Source organism: Leuresthes tenuis, unplaced genomic scaffold (genome assembly GCF_036924035.1).
Source record: "Leuresthes tenuis unplaced genomic scaffold, fLeuTen1.0.hap1 SCAF_18, whole genome shotgun sequence".
NCBI classification, from domain to species: Eukaryota; Metazoa; Chordata; class Actinopteri; order Atheriniformes; family Atherinopsidae; genus Leuresthes; species Leuresthes tenuis.
The window spans coordinates 18135259-18158612 of NW_027325372.1; the positions used below are offsets into that span (position 1 = coordinate 18135259).

Consider the following 23354-nt stretch of genomic DNA (forward strand, 5'->3'; position numbering starts at 1 on the left):
AGACCAGTTGTTTATCAAAGCATAGATCAAATACCAAAAATCTGTAACAGAGTAAATCACTTATACTCATATTTTAAAACCTCAGACGCTTTAGGACAGTACTCAGATATGACCGTGCCAACAGAGCAAGTTTAGATTTGAGGGAGACACAGAGAAGGCTGATGGAGACAAAATGAGACAGAGAATGGGAGGGAGCAAAAAGTTCTCAGAGAAAGTTCCTAGTTTTTGCTCTTGCAGTGAGCAGTGTGTATTTTTGTAGCTTCCTCTTCTAACCCCTGCAAACAGAAGAGCTGTAAGAGTGAGGGAGAAAGTAAAAGAGGGAAGGGTGGTTGAGTGATTATGTACCAAGGAGGTGTGTGGGGTTGTGTGTATGTTGAGACACACGCCACACACTTTCTCTCTCTCTCTCTCCCTCTCTCTCTCTCTCTAATTTAAGAGCTTTACCGCTTCAGCCAACATCCTGAAACAGGCCACTCACCACTCCAGCCCTTCTCTCCCCTCTCCTCCAGACCAACGCATGGACTCCAGCAGCCTGAAAAGACAGCAGTGAGGTGAGCAACTTTTCAGAGGAGGCACAAATGTTTGGGAGTCTGCTGTTGGCTTCCTGGGCAGAGCTACATGCGCTGGGTGAGTGTTGCAGTTACAAAAGGAAACAATCCCTTTTTTCCTGTGTGTGTTTTCTGTCCGCCCTCACGCAAAACAGCGGGAGCACAAATTGGGCTGAAGAAGATTTTGGATGCAACTGCAAAGAGGAGGACTGGCCAAAAGAGGAAAAGTTTAATGAATAAAACAGAGAGTGGAGCAGCAGGAGTTGGACTGAGAAGACAGGAAAGGAGACGTCTGAGTCGGAGTCTGGAGGGAAATTTCAGCAAAAGGATAGATAGAGTTACAGATAACTAAAAAGAACCCCACCTGACCCACTAGTCCACTTAACCAGGTTGACCAACCTACTTCTTCCCCTCTCTTCCACCCCTCCCTCCCTCCCACTCTCCCTCCACCCCCCCTTTTTTTTTTTTACCCCAACATGGGCCGCCTGCTGGCCCCGACCCTCGCCTACCTGGCCTACCTGCTGGCCGCTGCCATTGGCTCCCAGCGCCAGCAGCACCGTGTGCAGCACGGCTCCTGCAGCTACACCTTCATCCTCCCTGAGGTGGAGCACTGCCATCCAGTAAAGGACTTTCAAGTCACCAATACCTTGCAAAGAGATTCCCCACCTGAGGCCGAGTCTGATGCGGAAGAGTCCAAGGAGAGGCCTTCGTGGAACGAGAGGAAGCTGGAGAGTCTGGAGAGTGCCATGGAGAATAATACTCAGTGGCTGCTGAAGGTAAGCTCTCTGAACTGTTGACTCACAGCTCATCATCTTTTCATATCAAATTGTCTTCTTCTTTTCCTTTCCAAATGTCTCTCTGTAGCCTGCAGATCTTAAGACAATATACTGTAAAACAAAGCAGTGGACCTCTACAATCTAATTAATTTTGTTGACAGGTCTTCAATATTGATAAGTTCAGCGCTTAGCTGGGATTTCCTGGATGCTTCCTGTGTACATATCTGGCTCCATGACAATGCCTGGTGTATGAGTGTGTGTCAGTATTTAAGACCACTGGGATGCAAGAACTCCCTATTGCATGCAAGAGGAGTTTAGCTATATTTGCTAATGGCAGCTTGCGCCAAATATGTCTCACACACTTGAAACCCTCCAAATGAGTCGTCCCCCCCTCCCCCCGCGCCCCAACAGGCAACATGTGTAGGTCAATTTAAAAGCCAAAGTTGGCCTAAATCAATCCATTCCAAAACTCAGCTTACATAAAATAAAATAAAAACTAAAAAAAACTATTTTCTCTGTGAAAAACTGTTTATCTGACACATTCGTGCACATTCGTGCCTCACTCAACACTTGGCCTTTGCAGTTCCATTTAGCGCAGATTATGACTGCCAAAAATGAAAAGATGTGATTAGAAGTGACTCGACAATAGAGTTTCGACAGCTAAGGTCATATGGGCAGAGAATCAGTGTTAGGCCATTGTCTATCACCGCCTGACTGACATGTCACCCCTCTCCACCCGTCTCCCTATTCTTGTCTGCATATTACACAAAATATTTATGGTACATACAAATCCCCTGGATGATTATGAATGTTTGTGTCAAGGGTTGAGATTGGCCGACTGAGAGTAAACATGTTCATTATAGCTCAGGATTTCAGAGCGGGTCATTATGAATGCCAAAGCTCTTCCTGTGCTTCTGTCACTTCCCACTCTCACACTCGCTCTCACCACAAGCTCTCCGGGCGCGTTGTGAGCGTCCACTTAATTTCCATCTGTAACATTTTGCACCACTCAGGTGATGTCTCATCGACCGACACGTCTCAAACTCTTTGTTTATCCTGCTCAAAACGCTTCACCGAACATGCGGTCAAAGCAAACACTATCTGACGCAGCCTCCATAGGAAGCACCTTATGAAGCCATACTGGGTGAATGTGTGTGAAAGACGACAAAATGCATGTATGTAAGTGTATGTAACACATGCAACTATTTGTGCATGCAGATTGAAGAGTACAGATCACTTGTTTAACTCATCCCCTGTATTTTTGCACGCCGTCTGTCTTACTTTACATGCTTCTTGCTCCATTCTTTAAAAGCCTTTTACCCTTTTACCCAACAGTTGAAAATCAGCCATTTGGCAAACCCTGACACATTTATAGTAATGTTGATTAAAATACGCCTTAAAAATAAAGGGTTTTATAAGCCGCTGTGATGGAGATGCTGTTTAAATCCCCTTTCACATCGAGAGAAAATCTCTTCTGATACACATCTTGCTCTGCTGCCAGCTTCTTCCACATAATGTCTGGAATGAACACAAAGATCCAACCTTTCAACAAGTAACCCCCACCAGGCAAAGTGATGCATAAATGATCGCACTGTAGGTGGGATTTCCACATAAACATAGCATGACCCTAGAGCGACTCTTTTAGTTATGCACGAGGGTATACAGACCTTTGACCACAGACGGCAAAGCCTTTTCAGCACCTTGTGGAGCTCATTAAGCTTATCTGCATGAGGGGTTTGGAGAAATGGGCGATGTGCATGTGGAAGAGCTTCAGGCATGTGTGTGTTGGTGTCTATGTGAAACTTTGCACGGTCTCACTCAAAGCTCCCCTGGGACGCCACGACCCTCTCTATGAGCCTTCCAACCCAAACCCCTTGAAAAGGAAACACACACCCACACATACAGAATTAGGAGCGCCCACAATAATCCACCATGTTCTGCAGTGGAATCTCCAAGGACTGTATTAATGCTCCGGATTCTTTCTCTGTTGTTTTCAAGAAAAGATGAGTGTTCATTTTCTTTAGGACTAAACCTGACATAACCCCACTCCCCCTTTCTATCTTGCCCTTTTAGCCTTTTGCTTCCCTGAGCGCAGGAAATTGGGATCCAAGTGTGTGTTTGTTAGTACTTTTAAGGGGCTTTACGGATTATGCTATTTGAGAAATACTACATGGAGATCAGAGTAGCTTGGCTACTCATGTTAACCTGAGTTTTTTCCCCTCTAATAGGTCTGCAAACCAGTACCTGAGGTATGTTGTTCACTTTGGAAACTGACAAATCTGTGAGCTCACGTAGGGATAGCCTATAAAACGCTTTATTAGGTATTGGGTGGGCTTTGATACAATATTAGGAAAGCTGTTAAGGTACATCCTGCACTGTAAACAAATAAATGAAATAAAAGAATTCTCCCTGAAAGTCATTCCTAGCAGAAACACCACAGCGTGTGAACAGCTGAATGGAGTCTGTTCATGTTACATTACTCTGCAGAGTGGGAGCAATATTTGGATTTTGTGGATGTTTCTGCCTTGCTTTAGCTAGTGTAAACTAAACTATGTAAACTATTCTATCAATCCTGTATGTACAGATATATAAAAGGGAGTATATTCACATGCCATCATACTGCTAGCTATAAATAATTTTTTTGAGTAAAAAAGTATAGGAGTTTTGCGTGTTAGCATGCAAGCATCAGCAATGTAGCAACATACACAAAGTGCAGCTGAGCTTGACAAGAATCCCTTTAATCTGCTCAGAGCATTTAACAGAAGTTAGTTTTCATGGTGGAATGATATGAAACCAAGTTGATTGCACGTCTGGATAGCAACTTGATTATTTTGACAAAATATAAAGGTAATAGATCTATGACAAGATTTAGAGGGATCAATCATTTTGACTAAACGTTAATTTGAAGTCAGTTCATTTAGGCAAAGATAGAATATTTCATTGAATGACAAAAAGTCTTTAATTTTTCATTTTTCATTTTTCATGTGTATCACAGACATTATAGTTAGTTATATATATGACTGTATCGTTTACAAAAACACCCAGCTGATATGTTTGTGTCATTTGTAATTATGGATAACAAATGCATCTAGCGGCTAATTAATTAATATATCAAATAATACAACTCCCATGACTTTCTCAGCACTGATCCCTTCCATGACCCTTTTAGAGAAAAAAAAACACAATCATATCACATCCCAAAAGTGACTTATCTGGCTGGTGCAGCATGTGACAAAACTCCAATTAATACAACTGGCAGAGCGAGATGAAGCGTATCAAGACCTCAGCTTTAATACAATGGCTGTAATTGGAATACTTTGGATGTGCGGCTGATAGCAGCTTGAATGCATAAGGCTGATTATGATGCAGAGATCTTCGGTTCTTCCTGTGGAGATGGCTTTAATCGGCTTAGTAATCTCTTCATAACCTTTGTTTTGGAGGGATTTTCTCCTCCCGTCTCAGTGGTCCTAAAGTAGCAAAATGCGTGAGATGATTACAGAGCAAGCATGAACAGGGACACTTTAAAGTGGGAGTTGGGGATAAAGTTCAAAAGGATCTCAGAGACAAAGAGGGAAAGATTACCAGCAGGCCAGCGATTTAATTGGAGATTCATTTCTATTTGCCCACATGGATCAGTACTTTCTCGACTTCATAAAAAATTTGTTTTAACACATCATCATAACCCCATTTCTCTCTGAAATGTTAAACAAACAAACAAGCAAACAAAAACAATCCAACAATTGTAGTCTGATTTGAATTCTGCTCAGTTTTTGTGGATACCAACTCATTAGCTGGATGATTTTTTTGAGTGCTTTCTCCTTTGAGACTTAATTTTCCAGTTGTGTGGTTTAATGAGTCAAGTCTGATCTCTTCTCCCGAGAAGAGTTATAAATATCTACAATTCAATATTCTTCTTTGCTTTGTTACAAATTTTTTTTTTATCTTTCATGGCCAGAAAAGTAGACTTTGCCTTCCACTTGCAGTTTGCTCAAACAGACCACATTATTAAAAAATCTATATATTTGAGAAGATGAAGGCCACCCTATTCTTGGTTCTTGTGTAAGATGCGTTTGAATTTTGCCAATGGCTCTTACTCTGGGTTTGTGTTGGGTTTAATATGCCAGTATCCCTGAACTTTTGCACATGATGGCAAAACTTCAAGAGCATACACTCACTGCCTTTTCTGAATACCCAGTCAAATGAATTTCACCATTTATTAATGTAAGAGTCAGTATTTGCCTGAGGTAGATGAGGAGACTGATCAAGAGAGATGGGTGGCGAGACACTAGAGACCTTAAATTCCACAATTTCGTCATAGAGCCTCAGAAGACTGGGGTCTAGACCCCTTTCATACAAGCTGTCAGTTAATGTAAAGGGACATATCCTGCTAAAATATTACTGTCACTGCAACGGAACTAGAAAATCCCAAGTCCACTTAATGTCTCTTCAGCTCGAGAACTTCATCCAAGAGAATGTGCGCTCTGGGATGGAGGAAATCAAGAGATCTGCCGTGCACACCCAGACCGCTGCCATGCTGGAGATGGGAACCAATCTCCTTAGCCAGTCGGCGGAGCAAACTCGCAAGCTGACAGACGTTGAGACGCAGGTGAGTCCGTTAGGAAGGGCTCAAGTGAAACTGGGATAACTTGCTCGCAGCCAAGCCAAATGATTAACTGTGGGGGTAACACCCATGCAAAAACAAATGATACTCCTTGCAAAGCACGTAGTGAATAGCTAATTAAATATGAATCAGATGTAACCTGCTGTGAAGCTGCGCCCAAAGGTGGCGGTAGCTGCTTTAAAGCAGCTGCTATTTGGTTCGACAGGCTCTGATTGACACAATGAGCCGAGTGCTGTGTTTGACAACAAGCCAATTAAAATATAAACCTCAGTAGCACAACACAGATGTGTCTTCAATCATGCCACAAAGCTGTTATTACAGATTGGGCTGTTTTGGTCCTGATGTTTTCTTTTTCCTTATCAAAGTCAATAGAAAACTGCAACCTGTATAAATACCAAAGCTGCTTTGTTTCCAGTTTTGTTTCAACTGCAACTTCAAAGCATGTCACAGGTGCATATGAGATCATTCTTGCTCAAGTTTTGATTACAAGATCAAAGTTGGCAAATTATGGGATTTATGATGCGTTATGTGTCACTGTTTATCCCCAAGGGTCCTGTTTAGGAATTTATCCCTCACTCTCATTGTCAGTCATCCTTTTATCTGCACACACTGTGACTGACTCATTCTTTCGTTCTTATCACTAATAGGTGTTAAACCAGACAAGTCGCCTGGAGATCCAGCTGCTCGAGTACTCGCTCTTCACAAACCGTCTGGAGAAACATATTCTCCTGCAGACTCAAGAGATCTCACGCCTCGGTGATAAAAACAGGTAAAAACACCTAGGTAAAAAATAAACAAATACCCAGCAAAATCTTTCTTTGAGCACTGCAAAACTTTCGGTGTGCGAGTCTGAGCGCTTCATTGTTAGATCTCTCGTTTCAGCTAAGGTGCTGGTAGAGAGTTTGGAGTAAAGGTTAATTAATATTGCTTTACTCTTCTGTATTCACCTCCCAGGAAAAGAGGGGGTGGTGTTCCTTAGATTTGTTTTGGCCTCAGTTGCTGGTCGGGCCATTTTTTTTGCTTGTTCACGAAACGAGGTGTAAATGACAAAATGCAACCACTGGATGGCAGAATAGAAAGAATCTTTAGTGTAAAATACTATTCACGTTCATGCATGAAACCGGTCCTCCTGGAACAACTAGAAAAGAGAATGAAATTCTGAAAAAAAGAACACTGAATAACAATATAATGCATAGGAATATTTGTTTATGTGGGTGTGCCAGTGAATGTTAGGACGTGTTTCCCAGTGTTTGCTCTTTGAACAGGGGGGTCAAGTAAGGGCCAGGAGGGGTTACGAACTGGGGCTGTAGACAGTGTGAAAGGGAGTGTTTTCATCCTTTGTATCTGATTGTTTATCCTTCCATCCATCTGTACAAAGTGTGACCGAGGGAGGCCACAGTGGCCCAGTATCAACACCTGTTGCACATTTGGTCCCATTTTGACCTGCTCTGGCCTTTAGCCCTCGTCTTTCAAGGTGGTAACACGGCTGACATGTAAACAAATTAAGACGTCTCGACAAGGGTGACAGCTTTCATGAAATCTGATTTGTAACAGCATATTTGCACCTGGCCAGCTGTGGAGTAAAAGGGAAATAATGGACGCATTGGTTGGAGTAAGCTACGGTTGTCGTTTCTGAACTGCTGCCAAGCTAAGAAAAAAACAAAAAAAGGCAGAGAAATGTTTGTTTTTATAGGCATTACATGCAAAATAGTACTAGCAGGAAGTGCAGCACGGCTGCAGAGAGACAGAGAGCAGACTAATAGCGACTGTAAGTATTACAATAATAATAATAAATAGCACAAAATCATAAGCATAACAGTTTAAATGCTCAGGATGCAACGTGATCCAAAACGGCATATTTGTTCTGTCAACTCCCCAACTGTTTAAACATCGCTGCGCTGGTTTTTTGCCATGTTCCACACTTTGGAAAACACACACAACGGAGAACAATTTGTTAGCTTGCTTTGCCACTTTTATTGAGTGTTTTCCCACAAAGCAGACATGAATCAGAAGTGATGTAAAAAATTATTTGGATTGATTCCCCCCCCCTTTCTCTCCAAGCCACATATTGAGTCACTCCCTAAACTAAGACAATGAGGATCTATCTTCAGCCTAGTCAGTGCATGTGCGCTTCGAAGTAGCTTGTTCAATCTGGGTGGGTGGATTGCTTCAATAAATAATGGCAGCAGAGTCATTAGTCAAAGCCATAAAGATCAAGCTGCAGGGATTTATGATCTTCATTTGGAGGTGGGGGTGTACCCCCTCGTGCAGGCTGGCACACACACACAAACGCAAACTGTCAGATTGTTGCCATCTTGCTATGATTGAGCGTCTTAGCGCGCTGGGCCATCTGTGAGCGCTGCTGCGGTACAGGTGTTTATATGATGTTAACCCAATGAGACTGTTGCGCTGATGTCAATTAGTCATCCTCATGTAAATGTGAAAGTTTATGCAATATCCACTGTGAAAGGTAAATACTGAATGGATGGTCCACTTTTTTTTTTTTTTCATCTAATGCAATGAGCATCTTACACTGATACAATACTATGTGCTCAGATTTCATTTCCCTGATTTCTGACCTTTTGTTTCAACCTCAGTTTTCTGGAACAAAGACTCTTAGCGCTGGAGGCACGCTATGGGAGGGAGCTGCAGGGTTTGGAGAGTGAAAAGCAGCAGCTCCAAGATCTTCTGGAGAGGCAGAGTCGACTGGTCAGTCAGCTTCAGGGTGAACTTGGAGGTTCTACGCTCAACAGCACATTATTACAGAAACAGCAGGCTGTGCTCACAGACACTGTCCAGCAGCTGCTGACTAAAGTCAATCACTGCAATGGTAAGGACCAGTGAGTTTATAGTGCTTTCATCAGTTATTCTAAATGTACACAAGAAGTGATATAGTATTACAGCATCACAGTCTCATGTAGGCAATAGGTGATCCACAGCAGATTGTAATTCAGATCTCTGCACATCACATGTTTACATCAAGGGTTAAAGCAGAGAGCTCACATAGAGAGAAAACTCTCAAAGTTTCAGTCTGTCAACACGTGCTTTCATATTTCTGCAGAAATCTCCAATGTGCCCGAGAAGGAGCCACTTAGATTCAGGGACTGTGCTGAGATTCTGCGATCTGGAGCAAAAGAGAGTGGAGTATATAGCATACGGCTGCACAACTCCACCCAGGATGTCAAGGTAGTGAAGCTTTAACCCCATAAGCAGGCTCCAAAGATTTATCACATCTACTTTTTCCCGCGCAAGCTGTAACTTCTTAAGGTTTAAACTCTGTGAAACTGTCACAAATGCGATAAATATTCAAGTCTCCCTTTGCTAGAAATCCCGTTTCTAACCCTGTTAACATGTCCACATGATGTTTAATGTGTTTAATGCTCTTCCTAGCTGCTAGCGGCCAGTGGTGCATGTCTAATAGGGATTTCTGATCATTTTGAGAGTGAAGAAAAAAAAAGCAAATACCTTTACTATTCTGATCTTTTTACTTGCATGCAAACTTTTACAATCAAGCTCTCTCCTCTTGAGGATTGTTCTCTGGCACAAAGAACTGACTGTACCTGTGTCAACAGGGTCATCTGTGGTGTGGGCAGGGCCAGATTAGCATATTCACTGAACCAAATGTCGACGAAAAAAGGTCTAAAGTCATACCAGTTTAAGCCATGGAAGTTTTATTTCCTTTTCTTTTTTCTTTAAAGAAAAAAATTTATTATTTTTTTAGATTACATTGTGAAACTTTTACCTGAGAAAAAACATCTTAATACAACGAGGAACAGCTTCACATCTGCTAGGACAAATTAAGACGCTAAAGACAATTCTGAAATACAACGGAGAATTAGATTTGTAACTCAACAGCTTTTGAGCAATGAATGAGTGACACCGGTGTTATTAAATCAGTTCTACAAATCCACCGCTGCACGCCTTCCCAATTTGTTGCAAGAGAAATGATGCACAACAAATAATTAATCTATTAAGTCATAGAAATAAATGACTTACCTCTGCAATCTAAATGTGCTGTGTTTAGGAAACCAGGCAAAAGCGTTGGCAGCAGTTTTACAGCCGACCCAGAACAAAGGGCTCCAGGGAGTATAAAAGTTAAAGGGCATTGGCCTTTTCCTGCAAATATCACCTAACTGACACCGACATGAAACTGTTTTGTGAGGCTTTTTGTCCTTGTGTCTCCCAGTATATTATACAAGGATAAGTTTTACTCACTACATCAACTTTACAGGCTCTTCCCAGCTGGTGTAATCTCAAGCTCTTGCCCCCACTTGTACGGTCCAACGTAATTCTGTGGGCTATTCAATAAATATTGGAAGGACAAACTATTCTGATTTCATGGTAATTTGCAAAGGCTTTGGTACCGATCTGGATGGAGATGCCATGCTGTCTTACAGAGAGCAACAATAATAAGCAACAGGAGCATTATGTCCTGCAGGCTTCATGGTCAATGAGTGTTTGCTGCTGAATGCAAAATCAAGAGAGCCTCGGACGTACGTGCACTGATCTGAGGGAGGTCACTATGGCATCCACCAGTGGGCTATCATTTCTATGAATCAAATCTAGCCTTCTTGGATAGGATCCTAACTCCCAGAACTTAACAGAGTGAAAAAAAACAGAAAAATAACCATGAAACAGGCTTTTGTTATGTATTATTTTCAGTCTAGTTTACTGTTGGCAGCATCTCCTCCTGCCTGTGTTTCCCCCAGCTCCTTCTCTTCATTTCCTGTGGGCAAGGCAGCCAGGTGTTAGGCACTGGTGCCATGTGTTTCCTGCCAACTGGGGCCAATGTACGTTTCCACTGATACAAGTTAGTACTCCCCAAATCATGACTGCTTTCAATCTGTGCCATTAAATTCCAGTGTGACTGGGGAGCTGAGTCGCTGTATAAAATGGGGCAGATAAAAATTGGCCTATTTTCTAAGCATTTCCTCAGTTTGAACAGAGACAAAAGGCTCACAAACACATTATTTTAATTAAGATTTTAGATATACAAGAAACATATCAACCCATCAATCTAATTCAAGGTTACGTGGATTTTTAAGCTTATGATGTGAGAACTACATATGCAGGGGGCTCCTGAAGTTAAATACAACCAGTCATTGCATGCACAGTTAAGTTGAGCTATACCACTGGGTATTTAATTGGACTACTGTCTTTCATCCCAGTAAACAGACAAGGAAGGGGAGTCAATTTATTGACCTAAATATGCCAGACTTTGCAACGATCGGTGTCGATATGCCCCCCTTTTAGCTTGTCACAATTTGACTTTTTCCGTCTGAAGTGCAGCATCACAGACCAAAACAACTGACAAACATGGCATGAACAATCTGATGGCAAATTAGTCCCATAATGAGTTCTGAACTGGACAGCTTTGCAACTGATTTCATGTAAACAAACTGACTGGGTTTTTCTTTTCTGGGCAAGTCCAAAGATTGAGCTGTGCATCTGTGCATTTTACCCACAGTTATTTAAAAAGAAAAAGCAACCAAATTACTTAAACCTAAGTAAAGCAAAAAGTAACTTTTTTTAAAATCACCACTGCTCTAAACTTGCCTGGACTTCACTGTAATTATTAGGGCATAAAGTGCCTCCCTCTTGGCAAATAAATAAATCTTTAGTATTAAATATGAATTAAATTTAAATCGCACAAACAACTTGTAAATTTGACTTAGATTTAGATTTCTTTTTCAAGACCCCGTTTTTGTATTCCATGTTGTGCCTTTGAGGCCAGAAAATTGGCTCTTGTGCCGGAATATAATTACAACACAGTGCCAGTCTGCGTTTTGAGGGTAGAGGAGAGTGCCTTTTGACCTTGATTCAACTTTTTCAACCTGGGAAATTGCTGAAAAGTCTAATTTCACTCCTAGAAAACCACAAGCCATTGAGATTCTGTCGACACATCTGCACCTATATAGCATGGCGGCTCCTCACGTTCAGGGGTGGTCTGAAAAATCAATGGTCTTTAATCAAATGATCATCAGCATTCTAGGTTGCACCGGCACTGATTATACTTACTTATACTTATAACTTGAGGTGACAACACTGTATAAAGATTCAAATAAATAGCCTGAGGGAATGGACTGTGTGTTGTCTTGAATACACAGGTGTAATTAAAAATGATCTAATTAATAAAAAGTATATTATGTTCTAACCCCTGGGAGAAGCTCATTCTGTCATCTCATCACCCCACACCAGAGTGCGAGAGGCTGGAATCTGTCCAGTTAAACACCATGAACACCTAAGACAAGTCCCACAACAAGTGTAGATTTCAAAAGCTGTCACTAGATGAATAAGTAAAACCCATTTCTGGTTCCTCCACAAAACATATCTGCATGTGGCTAAATGTGCCGCCAAGTAAGAAAGAAAACAGTGTGTTGTAACCCAAAACGCTGCAGCCTCCTCCTCCAGCTCAACCCCCACTCAAGGGATAAGAGAACATACTGAGATGTTAGTTTTTCCTCCCCACCTGGGTTGTATCATTGTGTGACACCCTGAAATGTAGTTTACCCCCCATTTTCCTGATGCTTCCAAGGCAGCCTTCAAATAACAGAAAGGCTATAGTGTGTTTTACTTCTTTGTGTTATTTCTTGCTACTTTCCTTTCTTCTCCCTCGTCTGGTTCTGTAAGATTTGACATAAAGTTAATCCCTATTTACCGATACCTGCACATGCAATACTTATACTTGAACGGTCAAAAATTCAGATAATAATAAGGCTGATCAGTAAGTAAATCATAAGTAAAACTTTGTTATTGGTACCAATCTGGTACTTCCCAGACACAGCGGACTGAAAAAGCTCTTGTGTGTTCGCTTAACAATCAGTGACAGCAGTGAACAGTTCTATCAGCAGATGGTGGAGAATAGTGAACTGACATTCACCAGCTGGCTTGAAACAGACTCTAAATCAGCGCTGTGCCTCCTCTGAAGAGAGGAAAACGATTGTGGCAAATGTGTGCACGCTGAAAAAAATAACACCATGTCCAATTTTCTTAATTTAGATAACACAGACTAACCTCAGAATGTCATTCGGTGACAACTTATGATGCATGAAGCTTTTTAATTCAGACCAGCAGATTTCTTTTCATCCCCAGGTCTAAAATAATAAATATAGCTGCAACTGTCCTGTATTTCCAGGTGTTCTGTGACATGAAGACCAGAGGCGGGGGTTGGACTGTGCTGCAGCATAGGAGAAACGGATCTGTGGATTTCCATCGCGGGTGGAAGGACTACAAAACGGTGCGTTCTGCAGACGATCGGCTAAGTGTGCATCGCTATCAGTAGGCTGTTTGGAGCTGCGCTGCAGGAGAGCACAGGAGGTTTCAATAATTAGCCACGGGTGGTTTGGCATGAGGAGGCGTGGGAGACCGGCTAGCCTGTGATCCCAGGTGACCTGTGGTTGTTGTATTTGGCTGCTCTCATGTTCTCTGCCACCCCCCGTGTTATTGCACCTGCTCTCGCTCGCTCTCTCGGTGTCAAACTCCCACACAGCCTCATACACAAAGTCGTGCACAAACACACACAGGTTATGTACCGGTGACTCACATTACACTATCATTTGTATTCATCTTTAAGATCCCGATAGCTTTCCAGCGAGCTCCCCAAAAACCAATCGAGAGTAAATCTGCACAAAAGACTATGAAGTTGCTCCAGCACTTTGGCTGCGTTTTAACACTGTTGGCTTTTGTTTTGAGATTAAATGATGCTTACTCAAATCTCATCAGAGGTTTTTCCAATGGTAACTGAATTGGATTGCGCAATAGAAAAAAACAAGGCCTGCAAACCTCTTTAACTGTTAAATTACCCGAAGAACAAGTGAGTGATGCTGGTTTGGGTTTTTGACTGAATGCAGCAGCAATTTGCCCTCTCATCCACGCCAACAAATCAATTGCCACAGCTGAGTTAGGAAATAGAAAGCAGAGGGGGCTGTGACTACAAACGAAAAGCGGGAGACAATAAAAAAACAACAACAACAAAAGAAAAAAAACTCTTTTAAGACCAATATTTTTACAAGTGGATGATAAACATTCGGCTCCAGCCGGGGCGTGGGAGCCCTGGGGCCCTGTAGATGGCAGATAACATATGTACTAAAATGCCTCCCTGCCCCAGTCCGTGCTTCATATTCTCAGAAACTACTCAGACTTGATCAAATGTTGCGCCGGGGCCTGCTGGTCAGATGATAAATGCAACATAGCTCTTACTAAATATTTGCTCTCACTCAAGGCTAAAAACAAACAGTGTGTGACAGCCACACTTATGATTCAGAGGTAAAGAAACAAATGAAAGAAGAAAGTACTCAATCTGCCCCGAAAGTGAAATGAAACAAATGAGAATATCTAAATGAATATGTTCTCATACTGTAATTACCTTTTTGACCTTTTATATGCTCACCGTCAATCAAAAGTTCTTTTTTTTTCAGGCATCCCCATCGTTTCAGTACGCTTTCACCTTCATATTATATCCAGAGGGTAAAGAAGGCAGTAAGAAATATGGTTGTGGAAACTAAAAAAAAACAACCGAACATATTTCAGCCACGTAGGAAAAGCTTACCAAAGAGTTTCAGAGAACACTATATTTTCACCACTCTATCAAGCCGCCTGACAGCCTGTTCTGATGAGGGGGACTAAAGCCATTACAGCAGTCTCTGTTCTTTTTAAAGCCACCAGACTCCCCTGATAAAAACAATCATTTTCCCCTTAAAATACAACTGCTGTCTTTCCACATCACAAAGGGCTGACTGATGCATGGGTGGATGCGGGGGTGGGGCCAAAAGAGGCACCGGCTCCTGCTGAAAGGCTCAAAAGAACCTGTTTGCTTCTTTATAGACGAGTTAATGTTTCAAATTGTGGAACTTAAAAAGCTGTTAAAATCCCAGTGATGCTGTGTTTATATCTTCTGGGAAATAAAACAATAAAAAAAGGGGGACGGGCAACTTAACATAAGTGAGAAATGGGTATTTATAACAAGTCCTAAAGTCCTAAAAGCAACAATTGAAAATTAAATGAAAATGTAATGCCGCGTTCCATTTAAACTCTAAAGTCGGAGTTCCCAATTGAAAAAAAATAACGTTTTTTAGCTTTCTTACGTACACAAAGTGCCAAAACAAAGAACAACTGACAAATTATTTTGAATGGCAGATCTTTGCTAAAATGTCAATTGGTAGCCAACAGATTTTCCTTTTTTCTGAAGCGGCGTTGAGTAGCCAGTGTGTTACCTGCAGCAGTCAGAGCGTTCTCAGTTCGGTGAATCAGAAAGGAATCCTCATCACTTTTGCGTCACACAGATACATTGACCACAGGCAGTGTTGCCACATGGACATTTTGCATTCAAGAAAATTAAGTGGAGCCAGTAAATCATTTAAATAACTGCTGTGCTGTTAGCTGTACTCACCCATCAAGTAACAATTCCAGTACTCTAAGACTAAGGGCACTCTAACTGTTGTGTCCTGGAGACAAGCACAGCTAATGAGCATCACTTTAAACTGGTATATTTTTCCTTAACTCTACTTTGCCACTGCCACCGTCTGTAACATTATTACTTTTGCACAGCATACAAACACAAGCACCTCAGAGGAATTTTCAATTTATCACAAATTGGTGCTCGAAAAAACCTTAAATATCCTGTTTACCATTGGCAGCTGAAGGCAAAAGAAAGAAAGAAAGAAAGAAAGACAGAACCATTTATGTACTTAATACTTTGCCAAAGCATCTAAAGAAGCTAAAGCCTGTATGCAATACTGTTAACAGACACTGATTATTTGATACACTGAATAAAGAAAGCTCTTAAAAATTCAAGAACTTCTGTTTTAATTGGCTGCATACTTAAATCTTAAAACCAGTTTTTTTGTAGCTCACTTTATTTTTTGTGTTACTGGAAAGTGGTGAGGGAAAGGTGTCTCTCTTATTATCTAAATATCAAGTCTTCATTGTCAAGTGAGCGATACTGCCACAGTTTTCGCACTGACACAGGCTTGCAGTTTTGTTATGGAGAATGATTGGACATAGTTAAGTTATTTTATATATATAAATATACACACACAGGCGGCAGGAAGACGAGGGCTGTCTGCAATAGCAACTCAGATCTCTGCAACAACGGGTCTTACTCACATACTCAAACTGGGAACTGCAGGAGAAGGAGCATATGACTTTCATCATTGTCATTCTCCAAATTTTTTAGAAAATATGTATTAGTGATGTGTTTTCATTTGCCAAAAAACTGAGGAAACCTATGTTCACATCCAGATTTTGAATTTAAACAGTGGATTACTTCACAAAGTCTTTAGCTTTTCTTTCTTTTTTTCATTCAAGTGTTGCAGGTCCAAATGGAGCATTGATAGGGCACTAAGGTAAATTAATGTCTCTACTGACTAATCCCAAAAGCTTTGGAGGTGGAATGTTTCACTTTTTAAACCCACTGAACTGCCTTAACCCATCAGAATGACAAATGCTGCCTTCTTAAAGTGAGCTCTATTTTCAAATTAATTCCAAAAAATATTTGGCAGACTGCTGGAAAAATCATCCCCCTTGTTAGAATATTTTCTTTTTCTATTGTTTCTGTGTCTTTGTGTCTAATCCAGGGCTTTGGAGAGCCGTCTGGGGAACACTGGCTGGGGAATGATATCATCCACAAGCTGACCAGCTCCCGGGAATACAGTCTGCACGTCCAGCTGAAGGACAGGGAGGGGAATGAAGCATTTTCACATTACGATCACTTCTACACAGACGGAGAGGACAAGAACTACAGGTAACCTGAAACCGAACTCGAATTTAAAAGTGTCATTCATATTCAAGCTTGGAGGGATGTTATTTTTGGAGGAAAAATCTGTATTTGAAGTGAATTCTCCAAATTAAGAAATAATCGATTTACCTAAAGTGTTAATGTGGTAAAATGTGACAACATGCTACAATAAAACACTTTCAGATCTGCCATGAAATTCCTTCCTTCACTTTTCATCAAATGAACGTGGCATTCTCTCAATTTCACAAGGCCTTCAAATGTGACAAAGCAACAGCACAGCAACACCCTCGAAAGTGTTAGCAGTAGTTTCCTGAGCTCTATTATACTCACACACTTACAATAAAGTGCCACTTTTTTTCTTCTTCTTCTCCCTTTTTTTTTAAAAATAATTTGAGGGGAAAAGCTAAGTGGGAGGTCTGGAAGCACGTTTGCCCGTTTCCATTTTCTACTCGCACCACAAAGAGTGGATGCTGCCCCTGACATTCCCCACAGGGAGCAACATCCCCAGGAGTATACCTGCCACTGCCAGGGACTGACAGCTCGAACAAAGCTCCTCGGTAACCCTGCAATCACTAACAAGATCATGTGTGGGTGTGCTGAAGCCGTGCTGCTTCGCAAACAGATGGAGAGAACATGCATATCAAAACAGTTCCCGTTAGATTCAATATAACGTCACAGGAATCTGCCCTCGTTTAGTGCAAGTTTATGGAGGCTGATGATCTGAGCGATGACAAATCATAATCACATGTGCGTATATGCTTCCAAAATCCATAACAGTGCAGCAAATTGCAATTGCCCGGGTTTCTTCCACATAATTAGCGTGATAAAACTGAATGTTTCACAATTCTGCTGCGGGCTACTCTGTGTGAGGTGAAGCACCTGAATGACTGTAATCACCCCAGTGCCTTACTTCATCTGAGATCGCATTCTGTACTAATTTAATCTGTACCAGCTTCACATGCACGCCGAAAATGGTGGGTTGGCCTGTGGTTTTATATCCTGACTCCCAAGCCGGAGCTATGGTGCTCTGCAGTCAGTCAGCCAGAGAAATTTCCCCCATCATCAGCATCCAGTGTGCTCCCAAGAGCGGCGTGGAGGTCTTCACCTAAAACTCAGTTAACAAAATTCATACATAAATCATTGGCATGGCAGACCACCTTGTCCTTTAAGGTAGCCAAGAATAGCTGGTCCCTATAGTAAAGGAAGTAGCAGACATTCTTTAACGTAACACTATCTTTATTATTAATGCATACAATAACAATATAAAACGACAGTCACCTTGAAAAGAGTCGACCTGTGGTCTGCGGTACTGGTAGAGTAGCTCAGCCAATATGTATGGATGTCTAATGCAGATGTTTAAGGGGCTTCATTTCCAATAGAATATCCTGTAGCCTGCGGTTACCGTCCTGTCTAATTTGATAGTTTCTCATTTACTTGAAATCACCAATCCATCATGGGAAGAAAAGCTTTAGTCGCCTGACAAAACATCCCATTCCTTTTGCTATTCCATCATTATTCCCGTCCCCACTGCTGTCATTTCAAACTCTCCTCTTGCATCCTGCCGCTCACAGAGATTTCCTTATTCTGTTCTGTACCCAAGGATAGAGTTCTCAGAAAAGTATAAAAATTGCAATGCTAATAAATACTGTGGACCTCAGTTTAACTTTCAAAGGTAAAAAGTTAGCACTGAGAAGTGAGAGTACATAACTTCACCATAAAGACCATAACACAGACATGTCAAAGTCCTAATAGATAGGTGTGGGCTGTAGGTTGGTGGAGTGGTTTGCACTGTTGACTTGCAAAAAGATGGCTTTGGTTTGAATCTTGGGTGAGGCTTTTCTGTGTGGAGTTTCAGTGTTGTTCCTGTGTATAGGTAGGTTTACCCTGGCTACTTTGGCTCCCTATAATAGTCCATAACAGGCATGTAAGGTTAACTGGTGTGTCTAAAACTGATGGTAAATGGGATGGCTATTTTGAGTGGATGTTTTTTTTTTCTTTGTATCAGAACATAAAGGTACATAATGGGTGCGAGACTGTTCGATCAAAGCTAAAAGAATTTACCAGTTTTCAAGGTATGTTGCTGCTGCAGATAAGACTATGTACCTTATTGAGACCATTCCTGCACCTTGATTTCTTTGCATGATGTGTTGTCCTGGCCTTTGAACTCACAAACCCAAGCGTAGGTATCTTCATTTAGTCATCACAGACAGCATGCCCCAGGCTGCAGAGAAGGAAGACAGTCAGATAACTCTGGTGAGAGCCCAGCGCTAACTAAACAGAATAATAGGGCAGAGGAGAGGCCATGCAGCAGGACTGCGCTCCTCGTTCACTCTCTTCTATACAGAATGCAGTTACTCACATATGTACACACACACACACGCACACACTCAATCAGTTGCTGCTTTTTTAGGAAGAACAAATGAAACTTGGGCAGGGACTTCTTTCAGACTGGGTTGTTTCACAATGCACAGTATGGAAGAAAAATAATGAGAAATGTTTTTGGTTATTTCGTCACATTGATGTTTAGTAACAATCACAACCAAGGGGAGCTTCAATCCAGTTCACTGAAAAGGCTGCAAGAGCCTACAGTGGCTTTCAAAAATACATAACTTTCTTTTTCTTTTTTTGTTTTTCAATACTCATCTTTATCTTTGGGAAACTAGATATTTGAATTCACATTGTAAAGAGACAAGCCGTAGCTACAAAACAGATGAGCATTGGATTGTGCCCTGCTTCGTATGCTATTTGCTTGGTTCGACAAAATTAAATTCCAAGGTCATACGTGCCCACAGGTGCTGAGAAATCAAACAAAAGGTAAAAATTAAACTACCGGTCAAGGTGGGCTTCTTGTGTGCTAATAAACCTTATTCCTTAAAAGTTCTTCAGAAGAAATGTCTGTGGGTGACCTATTTACCGAAATATAATTTACTGAAATTACTCTTTTTCCCTCCCTCTGAAATCCAGCCTTCATGTCGAGGGTTTTGGTGGCACCGCCGGCCGAACCACCAGCCTCACCCACACTGGAAGCCAGTTCAGCACCAAGGACAGAGACAATGACCGCTGCACCTGCAAGTGCGCACAGCTCGCATCAGGAGGTACACTGCGTCAATCAAATGGTGCCACTCATCTGCCCCCGTCTCAATCTGTCCGTCTTTATAACCCGTCTTGTTAAACACTTCTACCCACGCCCTTGTAAATGTCCTGCAGTGCATTTCATTTTCCCTCTGCACCAGTATAGTTACTGCTGACTTACAGCTGTACATTTGGGTGTTACGTTTCATGAGTTTGTATTCAGCCGATTCTGATGTTTTTCCTGGAACTCTCTGACACACTTTCTCTGCAGGTTGGTGGTTTGATGCTTGTGGCCCGTCCAATCTCAATGGCATATATTACCCTGCTTCATCCAATGTGATTCGCTACAATGGCATTAAGTGGTACTACTGGAAGGGTCCAAATCTGATGGCTACCATGACAACAATGATGGTGCGCCCTGCTAACTTCTGATGGCATGACTCATCCTTGATGGCGGATTATGAGCTCTACGTCGATGCAGATCAAAATAACAAAGAATGGCCAGGAAGAGGTGTATTTTGGGAAACAAGTCCTTCAATCTGAGCTTCCGTCTAGTTTGTTTGTCTTGTCATGAAAAAGAACACATATAGGCAGTTTTGAATCAACAGCTATGACTGTTTCTTCAAATAGCTCCAAAAAGCCTGTCACAGAGTCAGACCCATCACAACGAGATAAGTCCAAGGACAACCACTGAGGACACTTCAGCTGGACAGAAACCTTGGACATCTTGTTTTAAACTCTCATTTTCACTCACTATTTTGGCTACGTTTATGCACTAAAATGCTTGGTTAAGGTTTAGGAATCAAAACAACCTGGTTAGGGTTAGGAAGTAATGTTTGTTTGGCCTAAACCGCATTCCTTCAGATGAATACAGTCTCTTTTTGGGAGGAAATCCTAAGCACAGTTGCCAGTTTCAGCTTTTGGACATCTTGAATGGATGCTTTGAGGATCATGTGTGGACAGCATGAAGAATCTCAGCAGAAGACTGTGGATTCTGTCAACTCTGAAGTGAGGACACACACTTAACCAGGCTATATATTAAGGATTGTTGGGGTGTAACAGGCAGGAAATCTATGGTATCAACTTTGCTCCAATCAAAATAATATATTTTGAAAATTGAGAAATGATGTCACCAGTAACCACAACAGTACTTCAAAACTTACATAGAATGATAAATTGGAATAACCATGAATAATCTCTGTATCAACCATTTTTTGACAGTTAAAGAAGATTAGAGGATTTTTCAACCTGGACCTAAGTTTTCCATCTATTTGTGTAAAAACACTAATTGGAACACAAGACTAAATAACAATTTGAACCTGTATTTTCCCACAGATGTTTGCGTCATCTGTCACCTTTAGAGTTGACATAGCTACAAGTAAATATTAATGCCCAGGTTGAAAATTGCGGAAATCTTCCTTTTCGATCTGAAAACTTTTAAATGTTTATTTGTTGTTAAATATTCTTCTGGGAAATATGTTTAAAATCTAACACAAGTGCCTTTATCATGCCTTTGTGATATGATTTACAAAAAAGAAAAACGTCAGCTTTAGAAGTTTCACAATGAATGTTTCATAAACTTGCTTGTTTTTTTTAACAGTGAAATTTGTACATTTTTGTGCATGTTTTAAAGTGTTTAAAGGTGTAATTCTGTACACACACACAGTTTAAGATGTCCCACACTTCAATGGTTTACCACGTTCATAAAACAACACAACCATAAAGAACAGTGAGTGTAACAGTTTTTGCCCTTTGCTGTATCTCCCAAAGGGATTTTCAGTATAAAATATCCCCAATTCTTTCCACGCACACACCTCTCATAAACCTTTACTTGCGTGAGGTTTTGCTCATAACAGTACATCATGAACTTCCACTGGTGTGATTTACTTTAAGAAATTAAACATTTGTTATAGCATCTGGACCCAAAGCTGTAAATTCAATTTGGATTTTGTTTAAACTATAAATTATTATCTAGTCTTTGGTGTCTATAGGCCCCAGCGCCAGGTGTTTGAAGCTGGTGTACCTGACATGAAGGCAAACAGCCACACATGCTGGAGTCGGGAAGTCAGACGAGGACCGCTTTGCACAGCTGATCTGATGAATCATCCGATAACACTGATCCCAGCGGTGCCCATTTGAAAGCGGATGGGTTGCACCTCAACTAACAGTAACCTGCATCTGCTGGTGTACGCTGGGGACAGCAGACGCTGCTAAGTGGAGGATGACTCATGAGGATGTCGGCTGGCCATATCTACAAAAATCTGCAATGATTCCTGAGCTTCCTTTTGCGAAGGGCAGACAGAGAGTGTTTAAACACCTCATCTCTTCTGTGTGATTCATCTCTGTTGCCGCAAGTCAAATGCGACTGCAAATATGAGACGTTACGTGTAATGTATAGAATCCAGAGCCAAGTCTTGGCGTTCTGACACATCTATTAGGGTTAATGTCAGTTAATGTATTCAAGAAAAAAATACTAAAGGAAATGGTTTATTTTGTACACATTAATACTAAATCTACAAAAGTAGATCAAATGTAGGGCTGCAACAGTGGAACCATATAAAAAAAAAAGATGACAGTGCTGCTACTGTGTCTGATAATATCTATGTATGGTATAAAATGTATGGCTTTGAACAGATGATCTGACCAATATGAGAGAAAACCAGAAGTATTACAAGTGGATCCGATGCCAGCAGCCATGAAATGTATGGTCCTATGCCAGCCAGTTGTAACTGTAGAACTTGCTGCGGTCGGCTGGTAGCGGAGACAAGACCAGCAAAATGTAGACCGCAAACCAGAGGCTTGAGGAAACTCAACTAGAGATTTATTTAAAAAAATTAAATCAAAGACGCAGCAGATCCGGAAAACCATAAATTAAAATGTGGAAACAAAAACTAAATTACAGATAAACCAGATGGCGAAAGTCAGACGAGCGATGAAATTAACTACAGAGAATAACCATGAAGAAAGTAACAGCGAGGATGACTGAAACAAACCAAGGAGCAGAAATACTGTGGGGAACTGATGAGTGAGTGACTGCAGCTGTGAAATCAGGTGAGCGTGGAGCTGAGGACCAAACAGGGGAACAGAGGACAACTACTGCTGAGAATATGCAACAGGGTAGACAAGAAACTAAACTGAGACCAGGACACAAGTACAGAACTGAGGCGAGACAAAACTAAGAGTAAAGACGAACAACAAATAAGAGGGAATATAAACAAAAAGGCAAATTGAGAATAGACGAATACAAACAGAGAATAAATCATCATTCAAACCAATAGCTCAAAATACTAAGAACACAAACCAGAATTAAACAAAAACCCAGAAAAACCAAGATAAGGAAAACAAATCCAAAGTCAGAAAACTCACAAACCCTAACAGAAATCAGCCATTTAAAAGACCGTGTGAGCGGAACCGCAACCACACCCCCCAGTTGCACACCCGCTCCGCTTGCATGCACTGACCTCAGTGGCAAATAAGTTCATCATGGCCTCCAAGGCCTGGACAGGCGATAGATCAGAGCAGGGGAGGCCTGAGGTCAATCCATCAAAGAGACTTTAATAAAGACCACTTGATGTGGCCTGCTGGCTCCACAAAATGAAACG

At 41.4% G+C, this 23354-nt stretch overlaps 1 protein-coding gene across 1 annotated transcript; it reads left to right on the top strand.

Moving 5' to 3' along the window:
* The first annotated feature begins 1024 nt into the window (after positions 1–1024).
* angpt2b (angiopoietin 2b) lies at positions 1025–21491 on the top strand. Its single transcript, XM_072370274.1, has 9 exons — positions 1025–1324; positions 5775–5930; positions 6593–6714; positions 8543–8775; positions 9007–9131; positions 13081–13182; positions 16520–16686; positions 19645–19775; positions 20024–21491. The coding sequence occupies exons 1-9, from the start codon at positions 1025–1027 to the stop codon at positions 20182–20184; spliced, it is 1497 nt and encodes a 498-aa protein (XP_072226375.1). The 3' UTR covers positions 20185–21491.
* The last annotated feature ends 1863 nt before the right edge of the window (positions 21492–23354 follow it).

Excerpts from the sequence above, each read along its gene's own strand:
- angpt2b (XM_072370274.1), top strand. The coding sequence starts at position 1,025 with ATGGGCCGCCTGCTGGCCCCGACCCTCGCCTACCTGGCCTACCTGCTG. Across the intron at positions 5,931-6,592 it reads TGACAGACGTTGAGACGCAG|GTGTTAAACCAGACAAGTCG; the intron begins GTGAGTCCGTTA and ends TATCACTAATAG. Across the intron at positions 19,776-20,023 it reads CGCACAGCTCGCATCAGGAG|GTTGGTGGTTTGATGCTTGT; the intron begins GTACACTGCGTC and ends CTTTCTCTGCAG.